We start from the raw sequence: 19750 nt of genomic DNA on the forward strand, positions 1-19750 counted from the left end.
ATTTGTGCACAAAATGTAAGCAAAATAAACTTTTTGTGTGTATGGAACATTTCTGGGATCTTTTATTTCAGCTCATGAAACATGGGAGCAACACTTTACATGTTGCATGTATATTTTTGTGCAGTATAGTTGCAAAGTAGCAAGTAGGTGCAAAGTTGCTAATTAGCTGAAGTCGTCTGTGATGAGATTCGAACACGCAACCTTTGGGTTGATAAACATTCACGATATATGCCAACCCATCCACCTTGACCAACCACTCTTTGGTAACCTTCTGTCTTAATAACCCTGCCAAACATAACATATCATACTAATTTGAGAGTCACATATTTACGTTTTCTATGTTACGTCTCGTCTATGAGACTAGGCTGGAGCATCTGTAACGTAACATTGATAAGTGGTGACGGCTCTATGACCCTGTGGAGTGCGAGCTCTAGCTACCTCTCTTTCACACACTCGCAGTCTTTCCATACGCACACACACAGCGGGAGTAGAGCGCACGCGCCTGGGAGGGAATTCGTTCCCCTACGCTACTCCAGTCTCCAGCCCATAGCCTCACCAGCCACGTTATTCCAGCAACCGATATCCGGAAATATAGTTCAAGGATTTTTTAAACAGTGGACAGTTTCTCTTGTAGTGACGGGCTCTCTCATATTTTGCCCTCTCTCCGTTTTTCTATGTAGGCTATCTCACGCTGTTTTCTGGAGTTCTTTTGGGGGAATTACTCCCTGTTGGAATTCTGCATCGCAAGTTTTGTAGCCAGGGAGATGTGACACTGATTGCGAAACGTATGCCATTATTACAGGGTTGCGGTACCTACATACTACATCCATCCAGTCACAGACTACCCAGCGTTAAAATAACGGACCACAAATTCACAATAGCTAACCTATTATGAAGTTATAGAAACTGTTTGGATGGATGTAAGACTGCAAGGCTGTCACACATCCTAATTGGAAATGTATTCAGAAAAATAAGAACGGGACATCAAACTTCTATCAGCCTGAATTTCATTCTTAACCTAAACTCCCGAAAGTGAGTCCAAAGAGGACTAGACGCTGTTTCAGCCGAAGCACGCGCCACCCTGTAGATTGACCTGGATGTACGTTTTGACGTGGGCTTTAACGGAGACCCCCAGGTGGCCGTCACAACCCCGGTGTCAGCCCAGTCCTCCGCAGCACAGAGAGGGGTTAGGCGGCAGTCCTGAGGCTGGGTGGGCGGTATGATGACTGACTTTCAGGCCCCCTCCACAGGCTGAGTGACACTTTGATGCTGGACTTTTGTGGTTTTCAAATATGATGAAATGGCAGCCCCGGAAGAAGGTAATTGGGACTTGTACATAGGGCTTCTTTCTGGACGCTGAGGCTACAAGTTGCCTTGCATGCACACTTAAAAATTGGATGATGACATGGGGATTGTGTCGCTATTGCCTTTGTGTTCTGCCAGAAGTTGAGTGTCCATGGAGAGATATGTCAGATTCACATAGGCTACTAGCCAAGATCACACACACCCTCTCTCTCACAGACACACCACACTCAGATAGACCTGTGGGAAAATACCTCTACTCTTTCCCATTGTGTACAGGTAACTGACAGGGCCTGTAATCTGCTGGAGTGGTAATATGACACACACACACACACACACACACACACACACACACACACACACACACAGTGAGAGAGCGAGAGAGATACCCTATAATGTACTTAATGCCTCTCTCTCTGGAGATATAGTACTGTGTGTAAGACCAGGTGTGTAATGTGATGGTGTAAACAGATTAATGACTGTTTATGCCCTATCTATGTGTCTTATATGTGTGTCTACCTGTACCTTGCATGGGTTTATTATTGTTATTATTTTTTTAATTAGGCAAGTCAGTTAAGAACAAATTCTTATTTACAATGAAGGCCTACCCTGGCCAAACCCGGACGATGCGCGATACAGCCTGGACTCAAACCAGGGCCTGTAGTGACGCCTCTATTACTGACATGCAGTGCCTTAGACGGCTGCGCCACTCCGGAGCCCTATTAGTAGTGTTATTATGACTAAAACACCCCACACGCCAGGACCTAGGACTAGAGTAAGGTTGATCAAGTGTTTATTGATCATTAGTTAAATCAGGTGTGTTAGTGCTGGGCTGAAACAAAAGCCTATACATCCTGTATCGCTCCAGGACCAGGTTTATTGAGTACTGTAGATTCTCTCCCGTTTACTACTAATGTTTACCCTAGCTTCAGAAGACAGATATTGTGTGTCTGTGTCTCTGTTTGTGTACATTCAGTGTTGCATTAAATTACCGGTGTAAGCAAGGCGGTACGGTCCGTTAAGACGTCCCGACAAAATGTATAGTGGGAGTATGTCGTACCGGTAAAACATGAGCCTGTCACAAAAACAAAAAAAAATCTCCAGAAAACTGTAGGCTATTACGCCACTTTTTATCATTACCGCATGTTAGAGGCATGAACAATTTGCGAATGGACTTGAAAACGGGTATAGCCTACCCTCTCAAATGCGATGTGGTTCGAGGAGAACACTGACATTTTGGCAGAGATGAGTGGCCGATACCGAGACGCGCGCGGACAGCAGTGGACGCATACATTCTGGCGCAATGACAATTGCCAAATGTCATTACGGTTTTTGGTATTTTGTGTAACAGAAGTGTCTTTCCATTCACAACTGTTTGGAGGATGTAAATATGTTGTGAGTGGATGAACGTGCGCGGGTAGCCTAGTAAAGGAGCCCTTTGAAGTGATTGTTTGACAAGCAGAGGAAAACATCATGACTGGTTGGGTTTATACCACAATAAAATGTAATACATTTTAAAAGACTAGGCCCACATAGATCCTATCTACTTTCACCCCTGCATTAAATATAAATAATGTGTGTTGTTATGATAGTGTGTGTGTCATCTGAGCGTTCGTGTGTGACAGAGAAGAGAGACTCCTCATAAATAGTTTCAGTAGTGTTTGATTGACAGATTTAGCTTTTGCAGTGGCTTGCGTGAGAGAAGTGAAATAAATAAAATCTCTCTTTCTCTCCCCCCTCCCTTTTCTCTCCCTCTCTTGTTCCCCTGTGACTAACAATGCTTGTGACTAACAATGCTTCTGGGGTAATATATTTACTTACAATACAGCTAAGCCTCTTATAACCATACTTTGACTTACCCCCTCCCTCACCTCCTCTCCCCGTTAACAAGGAGTGCTGTGTGTAATATTGCAACACAATAACTTTATCGTGCACAAACTTATGACAGAGTAATCCTTTAGCTACAGCAACTTGAAAATGTCCCAGATCTCATGCCAACGTTGCGAGGCGAGTGTGTTGCTGACTCTCTACTATCTACTGTAGAACCTAAAAGGGGTTTTCAGCTGTCCCCATAGGAGAACCCTTTGAAGAACCCTTTTTGGTTCCAGGTAGAAGAACCATTTGGGTTCCATGTAGAATCCTTTCCACAGAAGGTTCTACCTGGAACCCAAAAGGGTTCTACCTGGAACCAAAAGGGGTTCTACCTGGAACCAAAAAGGGTTCTCCTATGGGGACAGCTGAATAACCCTTTTTAAGAGTGAATGTGTGTATACAGAATGGCAGTCAATGTATAAAAATGTAATGCAGTCAATATATCAATGTGGGTGCCCTCCTTTCCCCTTTATCTCTCTCTTCCCCTCCGCTATTTCATTTAATGCCAATCAACCATGTAGATCCTTAAAGGAGATACTGCCAGGAAGTGAGATCTTTATGTTATGTAACGTAATCTATCCATGAGACGATATTCTCATCTTTCTTTTTCTCTCCTGCTGTCTCTCCTCTCCGCCTCACTGCTGCTCCTCCCCTCTGCCTTTCATGTCAACCAAGCGTAGACACAACGTTGTGATGTACCATTGCTCACCCCAGCTATGACAGAAAGTGTGTGTGCATGTGAGAAGTGGGCCCAGTGTCAGCAAGCAGCAGTCAGATGAGCAGTGTGGAGCATTGAGAAGATTGGAGAGGTTGTTTTTCATCGTACCTGTTCAAAACCTTAGAGTTGATGCTGGGAAAATACTCCACTCTACCCAGTGTGTGGGTTTGTGAGAGAGAGAGAGAGAGAGAGATTTGACATTGGGTTGCAGTATAGACACATACACACAAACACAAAATGTGTGACTCTATTAGCTCCCAGCACATGGTCAGACACCATTTGGCATGACGTGATGTTAAATAATTCAGAGAAACATGCTAGTGACACACACACACACACACACACACACTGCATAAGTACAGGGTAACATGCATCTGTATTAGACTGGTGTGTGGATATAACATTAAATATTTAATACTTCAGCACTGCATGGTGAGAGAACAAAGAGCTATAATAACCAGACATTGCAGAGAAAAGGAGAGAATGTGTTGTGTGTGTGCGTGCAGGAGTGTGTGCGTGTGAATGGGTGTCTGTGTGATGTGTGTGTGCGTGTGTGCAACAGCCAGTGGCGTTCATTACATGGTCTTACAGAGGCAGGCAGTAGGAGAGCAAATGTCACAGTGACTGAAAAGGCCAGGAGCAATATGGGACATCTCAGGAGAGATAGAGATAAAGGTAGAGAAAGGGATGGGTGGAGAGAGAGGGAAGAGAGTGAGAGAAATGCGGGGTGATTCTGTGTGGGGGTTTCTCTTCTCTCCTCGTAATCTCATTGCAGCTTCTTGTGGTGGTAAATTGAACAGTAATTGGCAGACATTAACCAGGTTTCCATCCAACCTTTTTATGTAATTAAAGTACATGTCGGATAAAAAAAATGTTACGACAGGCCTGATGGAAACAGCAAATTTGCCTGTGAAGTTTCCAAATGTAGACAAACCGAAATACACTAGAGGAGGTGGGATCTTTTTTTGGTAACATTTATTATGCGGTAAATAGCGGTGGAAATGCTTTTATGCATGAATATTGAGATAACATCATATGGAAGTAAACTTGGGGTCACACGATGATATGTTGCGTGGTCCTCCCACTACGACCTGGGAAACCATACAGTTTATTAGCCTACAGATTAAATACATTTTGAACTTCACAGGGTGGTGAAAGTGCTCAGTGATGAGTTTGATGCTCCTTTCCAATAAATATTCTGGGACTTATTCTGGTGACATGATCGAAGCTTGGCTGCTGTTTAACAAATAAAACTAATCTCGCTCTTTTGTCCATATTAATCTCATCGTTTAGGCTATACCCGTCCTGTATCTGCGAGATGTTGGCTAGAGCGGGCACATTCACTATAAAATGCAACATTTTTTGTGACAAAACCATCAGAAGAGTTTAAAATGCGATGGAAACCCATTTAACTTGTATTTTTTATTCGGTACATGGGAATTTGCCGCTAAAGTGTTTTTTCCTGTACACAACGTCATCACGCACAGCCTTTTATCTGCAACAAGTCAACTTGATGGAAACACATCTATGGTGGGAAAATGCTCATATTGTTTTCATGCTGATTTCAAAATATGTGCATGAAAATCTGTCACCAATTGGATGGAAACCTAGATAGTGAGCATGACATGATCACTGTGCTGGCTGTCTCTCTCTCTCTCTCACACACACACACACACACACACACACACACACACACACACACACACACACACACACACACACACACACACACACACACACACACACACACACACACACACACACACACACACACACACACACACACACACACACACACACACACAAACCAATGGCATTGTCTTCTATCCAAATGTTAAAGTCCCTCCTCTTGGCCGCAGAGACAAAATGTTGCCATTTTAAAGCAAAAGTCCTACAATTCTACACCTTTTGCCATGGGGCAGATAGGAAATGTTTCACTTCTTAAGCTAGTTTCCTGAAATTCTGTACATTATTTGAATGGGGCTGAGAGAATTGTTTTGTTTGTTTAAAGCAAATTTCCTGCAGTTCCAGACATTTTGCCATGGCCTATGCCATGTTCTTCTAGTATCTGAGTGACTCAAACATTACAACAACATCAATGGGGGCCACCATGCCATGCCATTTTTAAAATGTTTGAATCTCCCAGACTGTCTAGTTTATTTTGGTGATTGTTAGTTCTCATTGATGATCTTATTTAAAAACATATACTGCTCAAAAAAATAAAGGGAACACTTAAACAACACATCCTAGATCTGAATGAAAGAAATAATCTTATTAAATACTTTTTTCTTTACATAGTTGAATGTGCTGACAACAAAATCACACAAAAATAATCAATGGAAATCCAATTTATCAACCCATGGAGGTCTGGATTTGGAGTCACACTCAAAATTAAAGTGGAAAACCACAATACAGGCTGATCCAACTTTGATGTAATGTCCTTAAAACAAGTCAAAATGAGGCTCAGTAGTGTGTGTGGCCTCCACGTGCCTGTATGACCTCCCTACAACGCCTGGGCATGCTCCTGATGAGGTGGCGGATGGTCTCCTGAGGGATCTCCTCCCAGACCTGGACTAAAGCATCCGCCAACTCCTGGACAGTCTGTGGTGCAACGTGGCGTTGGTGGATGGAGCGAGACATGATGTCCCAGATGTGCTCAATTGGATTCAGGTCTGGGGAACGGGCGGGCCAGTCCATAGCATCACTGCCTTCCTCTTGCAGTAACTGCAGACACACTCCAGCCACATGAGGTCTAGCATTGTCTTGCATTAGGAGGAACCCAGGGCCAACCGCACCAGCATATGGTCTCACAAGGGGTCTGAGGATCTCATCTCGGTACCTAATGGCAGTCAGGCTACCTCTGGCGAGCACATGGAGGGCTGTGCGCCCCCCCAAAGAAATGCCACCCCACACCATGACTGACCCACCGCCAAACCGGTCATGCTGGAGGATGTTGCAGGCAGCAGAACGTTCTCCACGGCGTCTCCAGACTCTGTCACGTCTGTCACGTGCTCAGTGTGAACCTGCTTTCATCTGTGAAGAGCACAGGGCGCCAGTGGCGAATTTGCCAATCTTGGTGTTCTCTGGCAAATGCCAAGCGTCCTGCACGGTGTTGGGCTGTAAGCACAACTCCCACCTGTGGACGTCGGGCCCTCATACCACCCTCATGGAGTCTGTTTCTGACCGTTTGAGCAGACACATGCACATTTGTGGCCTGCTGGAGATCATTTTGCAGGGCTCTGGCAGTGCTTCTCCTGCTCCTCCTTGCACAAAGGTGGAGGTAGCGGTCCTGCTGCTGGGTTGTTGCCCTCCTACGGCCTCCTCCACGTCTCGTGATGTACTGGCTTGTCTCCTGGTAGCGCCTCCATGCTCTGGACACTACGCTGACAGACACAGCAAACCTTCTTGCCACAGCTCGCATTGATGTGCCATCCTGGAAGAGCTGCACTACCTGAGCCACTTGTGTGGGTTGTAGACTCCGTCTCATGCTACCACTAGAGTGAAAGCACCGCCAGCATTCAAAAGTGACCAAAACATCAGCCAGGAAGCATAGGAACTGAGAAGTGGTCTGTGGTCACCCCCTGCAGAACCACTCCTTTATTGGGGGTGTCTTGCTAATTGCCTATAATTTCCACCTGTTGTCTATTCCATTTGCACAACAGCATGTGAAATTTATTGTCAATCAGTGTTGCTTCCTAAGTGGACAGTTTGATTTCACAGAAGTGTGATTGACTTGGAGTTACATTGTGTTGTTTAAGTGTTCCCTTTATTTTTTTGAGCAGTGTATATTGCGCCATGATTTTTTTCTACATACTTTATATCTGGTTTTAGTGGTTTAAGTTTACACTGCAAACCTGTTTACCTTTGATGATTATTATACATTTTTGTGGCGGCAACAATTTAGCAGTGGTGGTCTGGCGCTGCTAAATGAATATAGGGGAAACACTGAGGACAGAGCGAGAAAGAGAGGAGAGATGGAGGGATAATTAACATGCAGATGTGGGTTGATCTAACAGGTGTTTTGCGCCATGTCTCCCTCACTCACTGTCATGGTAGGATGTAAATAGTGTGATGCAGGGACAGCTTCTCTCAGACGCATAAATACACTATTGGCGTTGCCTGCTCCCCCCCCCCCCCCCCCCTACACACACACAGAGACACACACACACACACACACACACACACACACACACACACACACACACACACACACACACACACACACACACACACACACACACACACACACACACACACACAGCCTTCTGATCCTGTTAGCAGCAGGGCTGGCTCTGTTACACTGGTAATTAGACTGTCAATCAAAGCATGAAAGTTTATATGTGTGTGTCTTTGTTTCTCTGTGGTTTGGTTTTACTCTCCTTGTGACCAGAAGTCCTCACAAGGATAGTAAAACAAGAAAACTTTGGACAAGTGGGGACATTTCACCGGTCCCCACAAGGAAAAAGGCTATTTTAGGGTTAGGTTTAGTTTTAGGGTTTGGGGTTAAGGTTAATGTTAGGGAAAATTGGATTTTGAGTGGGAATATATTTTTGGGTCCCCACAAGGATAGTAAAACAAATGTGTGTGTGTGTGACCTGTATATGTAGCTTGAAGGGAGAACACTCGTACTCAGAGCAGTTACAGATATATATATATTGGCACCCTTGCACTTTAAAATGGAGCAGAATGTTTCGTTTTTTTCTCTTTTCAAAACTGGTTGAATGGCTGTTTGTTTTTTATCTTGTAGGCACCTGCAACTTACCACAAGTGAGATCAATTACATAACTCTATGCACAAGGACTACTTTTATCCATTTCCACAGAAACACATTTACTTGAACAACAATGCAGATGCAGAGATTGATAACAGAAAGATGGTTTGTGCCATCATCCTACCAAACTTTGCATCTAATAATCCAAAACACAACCAAAACAAGCTGCACATACATCCAACAACTGTGAAGAGTCACAAGCTTGATTTAGGCATTGCGTGCTGAGAATATGTGACCAAATACTAAACGTTAATACACTATAAGTACATTTTGTCCAAATACTCATGGGGGGGTTAGATTCGGTGCATTCGGAAAGTATTCAGACCCCTTGACTTTTCCCACATTTTGTGACGTTACAGCCTTATTCTAAAATTGATGAAATCGTTTTTGTATGTACTGTGGTAAACCGTGGGGTGTTGGGTTGAGCGTGCAGAGATTGACAGAGACAGGGAGGCTTTAGTCCGCAAAAACAACTTTACTAAGACAGAAAATAAATATATCAAAGAAATAACTTAGGTTTTGCTCGGTCTTCCTTCTCTCTCTTAACTGGTGTCCGTCTCTCTCCCTTCTCTCCCGCAGTGTGCCATCGTGCTCCTTTTATTTAGCCTCCACGGCTGGTTGGCACTTTCCTCTAATTACCTCCACTTAGCTGTCCGTTTCGGAGTGCCCAGCTCCCGTATTCCCAGCAGAGGGAGCTAACGTCGCCTCACGTACCTCCCCTCTAGTACCATCCCCCGGGGTAGACCTCCTGGGATACCACAGTACACACAATACCCCATAATGACAAAGCAAAAACAGGTTTTTCAAAATTTTGGCACATTTGTAAAAAATAAAAACCTGAAATATCACATTTACATAAGTATTCAGACTCTTTACTCTGTACTTTATCAAATCACCTTTGGCATTGATTACAGCCTCGGGTCTTCTTGGGTATGATGCTTCAAGCTTGGCCCCACTGTACATTATTTGGGGAGTTTCTCCCATTCTTCTCTGCAGATCCTCTCAAGCTCCGGAGATTTTTAATTGGGTTCAAGTCCGGGCTCTGGCTGGGCCACTCAAGGACATTCAGAGACTTTTCCCGAAGCCACACCTGCGTTGTCTTGGCTGTGTGCTTAGGGTTGTTGTCCTATTGGTAGGTGAACCTTCGCCCCATTCTGAGGTCTTGAGCTCTCTGGAGCAGGTTTTCATCAAGGATCTCTCGGGACTTTGCTCCGTTCACCTTTCTCTCAACCCTGACTAGTCTCACAGTCCCTGCCGCTGAAAAACATCTCCACAGCATAATGCTACCACTACCATGCTTCACCGTAGGGATGGTGCCAGGTTTCCTCCAGACTTAACGCTTGGCATTCAGGCCAAAGAGGTCAATCTTGGTTTCTTCAGACCAGAGAATCTTGTTTCTCATGGTCTGTGAGTCCTTTAGGTGCCTTTTGGCAAACTCCAAGCGGGCTGTCATGTGCCTTTTACTGAGGAGTGGCTTCCGTCTGGCCACTCTACCATAAAGGGCTGATTGGTGGAGTGCTGCAGAGATGATCGTCATTCCTCTCCACAGAGGAACTCTAGAGCTCTGTCAGCGTGACCATCGAGTTCTTGGTCACCTCCCTGACCAGGGCCCATCTCCCCCGATTGCTCAGTTTAGCTATGTGGCCAGTTCTAGGAAGAGTCTTGGTGGTTCCAAACTTCTTCCATTTAAGAAGGATGGAGGCCACTGTGTTCTTGGGGGCCTTCAATACTGCAGAAATGTTTTTGTACCCTTCCTCAGAACTGTGCCTTGACACAATCCTGTCTCGGAGCTCTACTAACAATTCCTTCGATCTCATGGCTTGGTTTTTGCTCAGACATGCACTGTCAACTGTGGGACCTTATATAGACAGGTGTGTGCCTTTTTGAATCATGTCCAATCAATTTAATTTACTACAGGATTACTCCAATCAAGTTGTAGAAACATCTCAAGGATGATCAATGGAAACAGGATGCACCTGAAGTCAATAGTCTCATAGCAAAGGGTCTGAATACTTAAAAGAAATAATAATCTAAACCTGTTTTCGCTTTGTCATTTTGGGGTATTGTGTGCAGATTTTTTTATTTAATACATTTTACAATAAGGCTGTAACCGTAACAAAATGTGGGAAAAAATCAAGGGGTCTGAATACTTACCGAATGCATTGTATATGAGGTGCTTTCACTTCTACACGTAAAAACAGATATGTATGAAAATATCCTAAAATAAAAGGTGACATTTTGTACTGTCGCCTCATATGAAACATTTGATCTCAAACAAGAGGCTATTTTTGACTTTGAAGTAAAAAATCTGAATTTCAGAATTTCAGTTTAGATGTTTTATAGTTGTAAATCGAACAAATACATTTGTGAGCACAGAAATAGTGAATTGTGCAAGGGTGCCGATATGTTTGACTCCATCTGTACTGTGTTAGTCCACTCACTGGCCTTCTCCTATGATTTACTCACATTTAATCGAATGAATCACTCAGTGTATTCCAATGCTTGTTGTTGTTATTTCTCTCTAATGCTAACACAGTATACACAGTCATTCATTCTCAGACTGTGAGTAACTCTGTGTTGGTCTCAGCTGCAATTGGTTTCAATACAATGTGCCGTTGTACTGCACTAAGGTAATGGGGAGATGTGTTGGTGTGGTAAAGCAGTAAGACGGTGAGTTGTGGTAGATATTAAGCTATGTGACATGTACCAGTGTTGTGTCTCTCAGCTGACGCACAGTCCCTGTCTCACACACATGAACCTGTCGTCTGTCTGCGCTCCATGCTCTTTCTCATCTCCTCTCTTTCTCTTGTTCGTTTTCTCTCATGATTTCCCTCTCTCTCACCTCTCTCTCCCCTTGCCTCTCGCTCTTTCTTCCCCCTTCCTCTCACACCTATCTCTCACATCTTCTCTCCCTGTTTCTTCCCTCCTCTTTCACGTCCTTCTCTCCCTCTCGCTCTCTCTGTCTCTATTGCGTTGCCATCTGTTCTTGATTAATGGGAGCGGTAATTGAAGCATCTTGTTCATCCAGCGCGCATCCTCTGCTCACACACACACACACACACACACACACACACACACACACACACACACACACACACACACACACACACACACACACACACACACACACACACACACACACACACACACACACACACACACACACACATCTCCTTGCTCCAGGTCTGGTATGAATCTGATGGACCCGGCAACAGTCTGCTTCTACCTGAACTGTCCCTCCAGCAGGTGGGCTTGTGGGGTAGAGGGGATATAGCTATTTCACATAGGGAAGTTGTGGTTCATGGGGTTCTGGAGGAGCTGCCAGACATGCTAATAGACTTACTGACAGATCGGAGGGGGAGGGAGGAGGGATCCAGACTCTACCTGCTGTCAGAAGAGTCTGTCTGATTTTGTGAATTTGGTACGTTATGGTATTGGTGGGGAGCTTTGAGTATAAACTGATGCATTCACACACAAACACACACACACACACACACACACACACACACACACACACACACACACACACACACACACACACACACACACACACACACACACACACACACAGTCAGTAGCAGTAGTCCTGCAGTGCTAATTGTTTCCTGTGATCTCCTTTCTCTCGACAGTATTATTATAACTATTACAATCTTGTTAAAAATATACATTATTTTATTCGTTATTTAATTCCTTTCTTTTTATGCATACAAACATAGTTTAATACATGTACAATCTATTTTACCAAATGAGAGGATGACTAGCTGTTGAATATCCAGTATATCTAATATTTCCCTCTCTTTCCCCCTCTCCTTCTCCCTTTCTCCCTCCATCAGGCATACTTCCGTCAGGGTGTGGCCCTGCAGTACCTTGGTCGCCATGCCGACGCCCTGGCAGCGTTTGCCTCTGGTCTGGCGCAGGACCCCAAGAGTCTCCAACTTCTGGTGGGCATGGTCGAGGCTGCCATGAAGTCCCCACTACGAGGTGCGAAGTGTGTCTTTGCATGTTTGTGTTTACGCGTGAGTGTGTATGTGGATTCATGTGTGTGTGTGTTTTACTCAGGGTCATAATGCAATATATGTGCTTTCAGCTAAGATATAGTGTAATTCAAAGCTGCTTCTTGAGACATCATACTGAATCAGACGGCTTCACTTATATTAGTAAGAGAAACACAGACACACACAGCATGGGTGTTTAAGAAACGGAATAAGATGGAGGAGCTTCCGTCAGACTAAATTATCATTCCGTTAGTGGTCATCATCCCTTCATTTACCCACAATCCATAATTTCTTTATGTACCCAGTACCCCCGGGCTAACACGTGGAGGTGTCAAAGCCCCCAAGAGAAAAGACAGAAGGAGAGATGGCAGAAAGAAAAGAGAAAGAGAGATAGGTGTATGAGGAAAGAAGAGCAAGTAGGATAAAAGAAGATAAAATAAATAAATAATAATAAACAAAATTCATAGACAAAATCATGCATTTCCACGAACATTAATGACATCGCACTTGCTCAGAGCCACATGCTCCCACCATATCCACATCCAATGTTGTTTCTAATGCTTTCTTTCAATATTTAAATAATAACGCATTTGATTCTTCCATTCTCTTAATGTTGGGGTAACATTTTACTTCCAGTTTTTAAGTAATAACTTCTTCAATATAAGTAAAACTTCTGATAGCCAGCTTTCTAACTCTGCCCATAACTTTTGGACTTTATAGCACTCCCAGAAGTCATGCATTATTGAGTCTTATTAGTTTTACACTTAAGAAATGACTCTGCCATTGTGCTGTCGAATTTATGCATTTTGTCTCTTAAATAATAAATGATATAGCTTAGTTTATACTGGATTGAGCGTACTATAACGTATACGCACGGAGTCAGGAAGCAGGTGCAGAAGGTGAGTTTGATAATAAGAAACATGAAGATAAACAAAACAGGAGTAGCGTACTGAACGTAAACAAAACAGTGAAACAATTAATGAATCATGCTGTGAGAGGTACCGGAACCACAAAACTAGGTGCCAGAACGAACTAAGTCAAATCTGAGAGGGAACAGGATCCGTCTCAAATGAAGCACTGCCCACAGCTGAGTATGTGTGCATATGCATATGGCAGGTGTTCTGTTGTGACGTCTAAAAATGTCGCTCTACATTGATGTCTTGAAAATTAGGCTTATAAGAAATTCGGACTTGTAAGCCCCACAGCTATACTTGAGTATGTGGGCATGCTATAGGCTATAACCTACTTATGGTGGGTGTTTTGCAGTGACGTAATCAGCACCTTGGAGAGTGTTGTCCGTTACACCACCATAGATAGTAGGCTACCTGGCTGTTTACGCCGTCTGCTGTGCTGCTACATTGTGTTTGTCACTTTTTTTCTCATGAGCCCCCCAGATAACCCCCCCTCTCACGCTCACTATGTGTTCCAGGACCTCCTGATTTACAAATTATGCACTGGGTATGTCTCTTCTGCCTGTGTGAAGCAGGATGTGAAATCTGACACCACTTGAAGCTGAGATGTTCCTCCTACCATTTTGTTCGCTCTTCTGACTGTCCATCAACTCCTGGCTGAACCCTACATCACAGTCATTACATCAAAGAGATCAATTTATAGCCAATAATGTAAAATAATCAATAAATGTTCAACAAAAAAACACTGTTTGTCATAGACGGCCAAGATTAATATGAGATGAAAGGTGATTTCCTAACGAGTTCAGGAAGCCAAGCTATAGTTCTGAGACGTTCGCAGCATCACACGTTTTGATTAAGAGAGACCTTTAGAAAATATGCACATTTTCTCTAACACTAAATATACAAATATGTATTTTAGTTAAGGAAGGTGAAATCTTATAGTTAGTCATTTTTATAAATGTATTATACTATATTTAGAAAAAAACAAGTAATTTCAAGCCTTACTCATACAGTTTTAGTGAACAAGGAATATATAATATAACATTTTTCTTATTTTCATATTTTATCATATTTGTACTGTTTACTTGAGCTTGTTTCCTCAAAAGTGACTACACCACAGCAATTTATAGCACGTTTTTACCAGAAAGGATGAGATTTTAACCTTTCTTGGAGTATGCAGCATTACTAGTTGTTGTTTATGACCTTCATTACTTTTGTGGATTACGTAGATGACATTTTCGATGACATTTATTTACATTTTAACTACGAAGTTGTTAATGTTCTTAGCTCCATCCTTTAAAAACAGACACATGAAAATATTCTGGGGAGGAGCATGCACATCTTCAATATATACCCATTGTTCCTCTTTAGTACATTTAACTATATGTCACAAGTAAAAGCCTTGGGTTGCGAGTTGAAACAATTCCAAATCTGGAAGATTTAAACCACCCTCAGCTTTAGGGACATGTAAAACTTTTCTATTTATTCTACAAGTTTTATTTGCCCATATGAAGTCTGTTTTGGCCGAGTATACTTTTTTAAATAACGTCTTCGGGGGGGTAATTGGTATTACCAAAAATACATTTTAAAACTTTGGGAGCCATGCCATTCTAAAAAGATTTATTCTACTTGTAAGATTTATGAGGAGATTGTTCCATTTAATTAGATCTGCTTTCATGTTGTTGAGTAATGGGATAAAGTTATCTTTAGATATTTGTTGTTTGTTGCCACTTAAGCATCTTAAGTATTTAATATTTATTGTGGTCCACTTAAAGGATTGCTATAGTTGTTATTTTCCCTATTGCCATTATTCCATTTTTTCCACAAAAATGTTATATCCTGATATTTTTAAGTATTACGAAAATATTTTTAACAAGGGGATATTGAATTTTAAGTTTTAGTCAGGTATATCAGGAGATTGTCAGCAAATAAGTTTAGTTTACATTCATGTTTACCCATACTGATAGCTGTTACGTTTGGGTCCTGTATAATGGTTTCTGCAAGCAGTTCAATTGCCAGTGCAAACAGGAGTGGGGAGAGAGGACATCCCTGTCTTGTGCCCCTTTCTAATGCAATTTCATCAGACACTGTATTATTTGTGTATATTTTTGTTTTAGGATATTTACATAATATTTTTATGAAATGTAATATTTCAGCTGGAAAGTTGAATGCGTACAAAGTTTTGAATAGAAAAGGCCACTTAAGTTGGTCGAAAGAACATAGGATTTGTGAGGTACACAGTTCAAGAGGAATAAGTAAAAGACGAAAGGCAGGAGAACAAGAGAAGAAGGAAGAGAATGGATTGACAGATGAATAGAGAGAGAGAGAAATAGATGTAAGAAAGTGTATACCCTGAAGCTCATCATTAGATCCTCTACAGTGTCTCTCCTCTGTACATTTCTTGTTCTCTCAATAGTTGATCGTTCTGGGGTACAGTCAATGATATATATTGTTGAAGCCAGTGAGAGGCTTTGAAGCCGGCGGTTGGCCATATCGGCACTCCCCAGAAGAAGCATTCCTCCATAGGAATGTATAAATTATACTTCAATGAAATGTTTCAAGGACAAAATGACATGTATTTAACTATTTTTTTGGTGTAGTGGGGACAGTAACATTATAACTTTTTTTTAAATATACTTTATTTTTATGTTTAGCTGACATAATATCAATTAAAAGTATGCTTTAAGGTGTTGGTAATAGAATAAACATTGCATAAACAAATGTATACATTAATAAATGCATTTCTATGTGTGTGTGTGTGGGTGTGTGTGTGTGTGTGTGTGTGTGTGTGTGTGTGTGTGTGTGTGTGTGTGTGTGTGGTGTGTGTGTGTGTGTGTGTGTGTGTGTCGTAGACTCTCTGGAACCCACCTACCAGCAGCTGCAGAGGATGAAGCTGGACAAGAGTCCATTCGTGGTGGTGTGTGTGATTGGTCAGGAGCTGCTGACCGCTGGTTACCACGGCGCCTCAGTGGTGGTCCTGGAGGCAGGGCTAAAGATCGGCACATGCTCTCTGAAGGCAAGGCAGTTTGTGTGTGTCTGTGTGTGTCTGTGTGTGTCTGTGTGTTTCTATGTGTGCGTGATGATCATTGAGTTTCTTCTTTGTTCTCTGTTCTTTCTGAAGCTCCGAGGTTCAGTGTTCTCTGCTCTTAGCTCAGCCTACTGGTCGCTAGGCAACGCAGAGAAGAGCACAGGATACATGCAGCAAGACCTGGAGGTGGCCAAGACGCTAGGTACACACACACCCACCCACACAGAGCTCGCAAGCGTTTCACTGTACTGTTTTACACCTGCTGTATCCTGTGCATGTGACAATACCACTTGAAACGCACATACACACACTCACAATTGCTTTCACTCAAACAATTGCACGCATACACACACCTAGGTATGGGTGGAGAGACAGATGTGGCTGTACGTGTGACTTAACCTCTTGGGGCTATGTGGGACGCTAGCGTGCCACCCGTGGTGCACCCTATCAACAGCAGGTGCATTTCAAGAGCGGCAAATTTGAAACCAAATAAATGTCAAAATTCAAATTTTTCAAACATACAACTATCTTACACCCTTTGAAAGATAAACATCTCCTTAATCTAACCACGTTGTCCGATTTCAAAAAGGTTTTACGGCGAAAGCATAAAGTTAGATTATGTTAGGAGAGTACATTGACAATAGCTGTGTGTAATGTTTTGTCAATTCAAAGACAGGCGTCACCAAAACCATAAAATCAGCTAAAGTTATGCACTAACCTTTGACAATCTCCATCAGATGACACTCCTAGGACATTATGTTAGACAATACATGCATTTTTAGTTCTATCAAGTTCATATTTATATCCAAAAACAGCGTTTTAATCTGAGCACTGCGCCCAGAAAAATACGCTTTGCGATACAGACTAACCGCCATGTTGGAGAGATCTAAAATCGAAAATACTATGTAAATAATCCATTACCTTTGATTCTCTTCATCAGATGTCACTTCCAGGAATCCCAGGTCCATAACGAATGTAGTTTTGTTCAAAAAAGCTCATCATTTATGTCCAAAAAGCTCCGTGTTGTTAGCACATGATCTAAGCCCGCCGGACTTCACTTCATGAACGAGGGGAAAAAATATATTTACGTTCGTTCAAACATGTCAAACGTTGTATAGCATAAATCATTAGTGCCTTTTTTAACCAGAACATGAATAATATTCAAGGTGGACGAATGCATTCTCTTTTAAAACGTATTGGAACGAGGGTACCCAACATGACCTCGCGCGCCAGAGTCTAATCGGCCATCACCGTTCCAAGGCTCTTGTTCGGTCAGATCTCACAGTAGAAGACTCAAAACACTTTGTAAAGGCTGGTGACATCTAGTGGAAGCAATAGGAAGTGCCAAAACATTAATAAGCCCCTGTGTGTTTCAATGGCATAGGCTTAAAGGTAATTCAACACATCAGGTATCCACTTCCTGTCAGAATCTGTCTCAGGGTTTTGCCTGCCAAATGAGTTCTGTTATACTCACAGACACCATTCAAACAGTTTTAGAAACTTTAGGGTGTTTTCTATCCATATATAATAAGTATATGCATATTCTAGTTACTGGGTAGGATTAGTAACCAGATTAAATCGGGTACGTTTTTTTATCCAGCCGTGAAAATACTGCCCCCTAGCCCCAACAGGTTAAGACTGTGATAACCCACTGAGTGGAAGACAAGGCATTTGCTATGTGACCTAACAATGGCCATCAGGTCTCAAGCAAGGTTACTCATCGTGTGAGTGTAGTTCACTCAACCACCTCCACTACATCATGGATTAGCAGAAATCTGCGGGCTTCAAACCCAAATGAATTGGAACATTTAACACCATCTAAGAAGCCTTATGTCCACACCCACCTCATTATCATGTCTTCCCAGGTGACCAATCAGGCGAGTGCCGAGCTCACGGGAACCTAGGCTCTGCCTACTTCTCCAAGGTCAACTACAGGGAGGCTTTGACCAATCACAGGCATCAGCTGGTCCTCGCCATGAAACTCAAGGACAGAGAGGTGTGTGTGTGTGTGTGTGTGTGTGTGTGTGTGTGTGTGTGTGTGTGTGTGTGTGTGTGTGTGTGTGTGTGTGTGTGTGTGTGTGTGTGTGTGTGTGTGTGTGTGTGAGAGCGCTCCATCGTGTACTTCTCCTTCTCTTGCCCCTTCTTCCATTCAGGAGCCATGCTGAGTTGCTCTCAGTCAGAGCAATGTGACAATGTAACACAGTCTGCTCTTGAGCTGCACCACTCACTGTTCATGGCTGAAATACAATGAGGAGGAATGAGAAGCAAGTCTCTGTATTATGGTGAACTTGAATGTACACCTTGCAGACCTGGCTGTGTGAATGTCAGTACAGCTGTATGGTTATGCTGTGTGTTCACATGTCGTTGTATATGTTATTCAATGTTCATTGTTTGTTTAGTATTGTACGAAACATGCCTTTCAGTATGTTAACCTTGTTTAATGCGCATTCTGAATATGCTATACAATGTGTGTGTGTGTGTGTGTGTGTGTGTGTGTGTGTGTGTGTGTGGTGTGTGTGTGTGTGTGTGTGTGTGTGTGTGTGTGTGTGTGTGTGTTTAGAGCGGAGGACATTGAGGTGTGACTGTGACATGGTTATTGAGTTCCTCTCCAGTCGACACCGCAGGTCCACAGCCTGAGGTTCTTCAAACACACACATCATTATACACCTCATCTTTCCTACTGTGTTTCGTTTTCTGTAGATCGTGTGTGTGTGTTTTTGTGTGTGTGCGTGTGTGTGTGTCTTTCTAAGATGCCTCCTGTGGCAGTGTTAATGTGGTGCGATGCTAGCCTCAAGGTTAGACAGGCGGGCCAGTCACCAGAGAGTTGCCGGTTTGAATGCCAGGGCTGAGGACAAATCTAATGAGTGTGTGTGTGTGTGTTTGTCTCTAGGCTGCGTCCGCTGCGCTGAGCAGCCTTGGCCATGTGTACACAGCGATAGCGGACTATCCTAATGCCCTGGCCAGCCATAAGCAGTGTGTGCTGTTGGCACGGCAGACCCAGTGCCTGCTATCAGAGGCTCGCCAGCTGGGCAACATGGGCGCTGTCTACACCGCACTGGGAGACTTCACCAACGCTATGCAGTGTCACCAGCAACACCTGGATATAGCTAAGGTATTTAACTCATGAGGAGTGGGGTGGTTAAAAAACGAGTT

General features: G+C 43.0%; 1 protein-coding gene across 2 annotated transcripts in view; it reads left to right on the plus strand.

Moving 5' to 3' along the window:
- The window catches only part of LOC106561151 (tetratricopeptide repeat protein 28), an 85106-nt gene that overhangs the window by 30029 nt on the left and 35327 nt on the right, over window positions 1-19750 (plus strand). Inside the window, exons 1-5 of one of the 2 annotated variants that reach the window (XM_082978843.1) lie at window positions 95-1319; window positions 12497-12644; window positions 16422-16799; window positions 18463-18593; window positions 19488-19709. In XM_082978843.1, the coding sequence (XP_082834969.1) occupies window positions 1293-1319; window positions 12497-12644; window positions 16422-16799; window positions 18463-18593; window positions 19488-19709 (906 nt within the window). In that variant the 5' untranslated portion in view covers window positions 95-1292. Of the gene's footprint in view, window positions 1-94; window positions 1320-12496; window positions 12645-16421; window positions 16800-18462; window positions 18594-19487; window positions 19710-19750 lie in introns of those variants that run through there. The other variant, XM_082978842.1, reaches the window with a different exon arrangement.

The sequence above is a fragment of the Salmo salar genome, chromosome 01 (assembly GCF_965601325.2).
Source record: "Salmo salar chromosome 01, fSalSal1, whole genome shotgun sequence".
Classification (NCBI taxonomy): domain Eukaryota; kingdom Metazoa; phylum Chordata; class Actinopteri; order Salmoniformes; family Salmonidae; genus Salmo; species Salmo salar.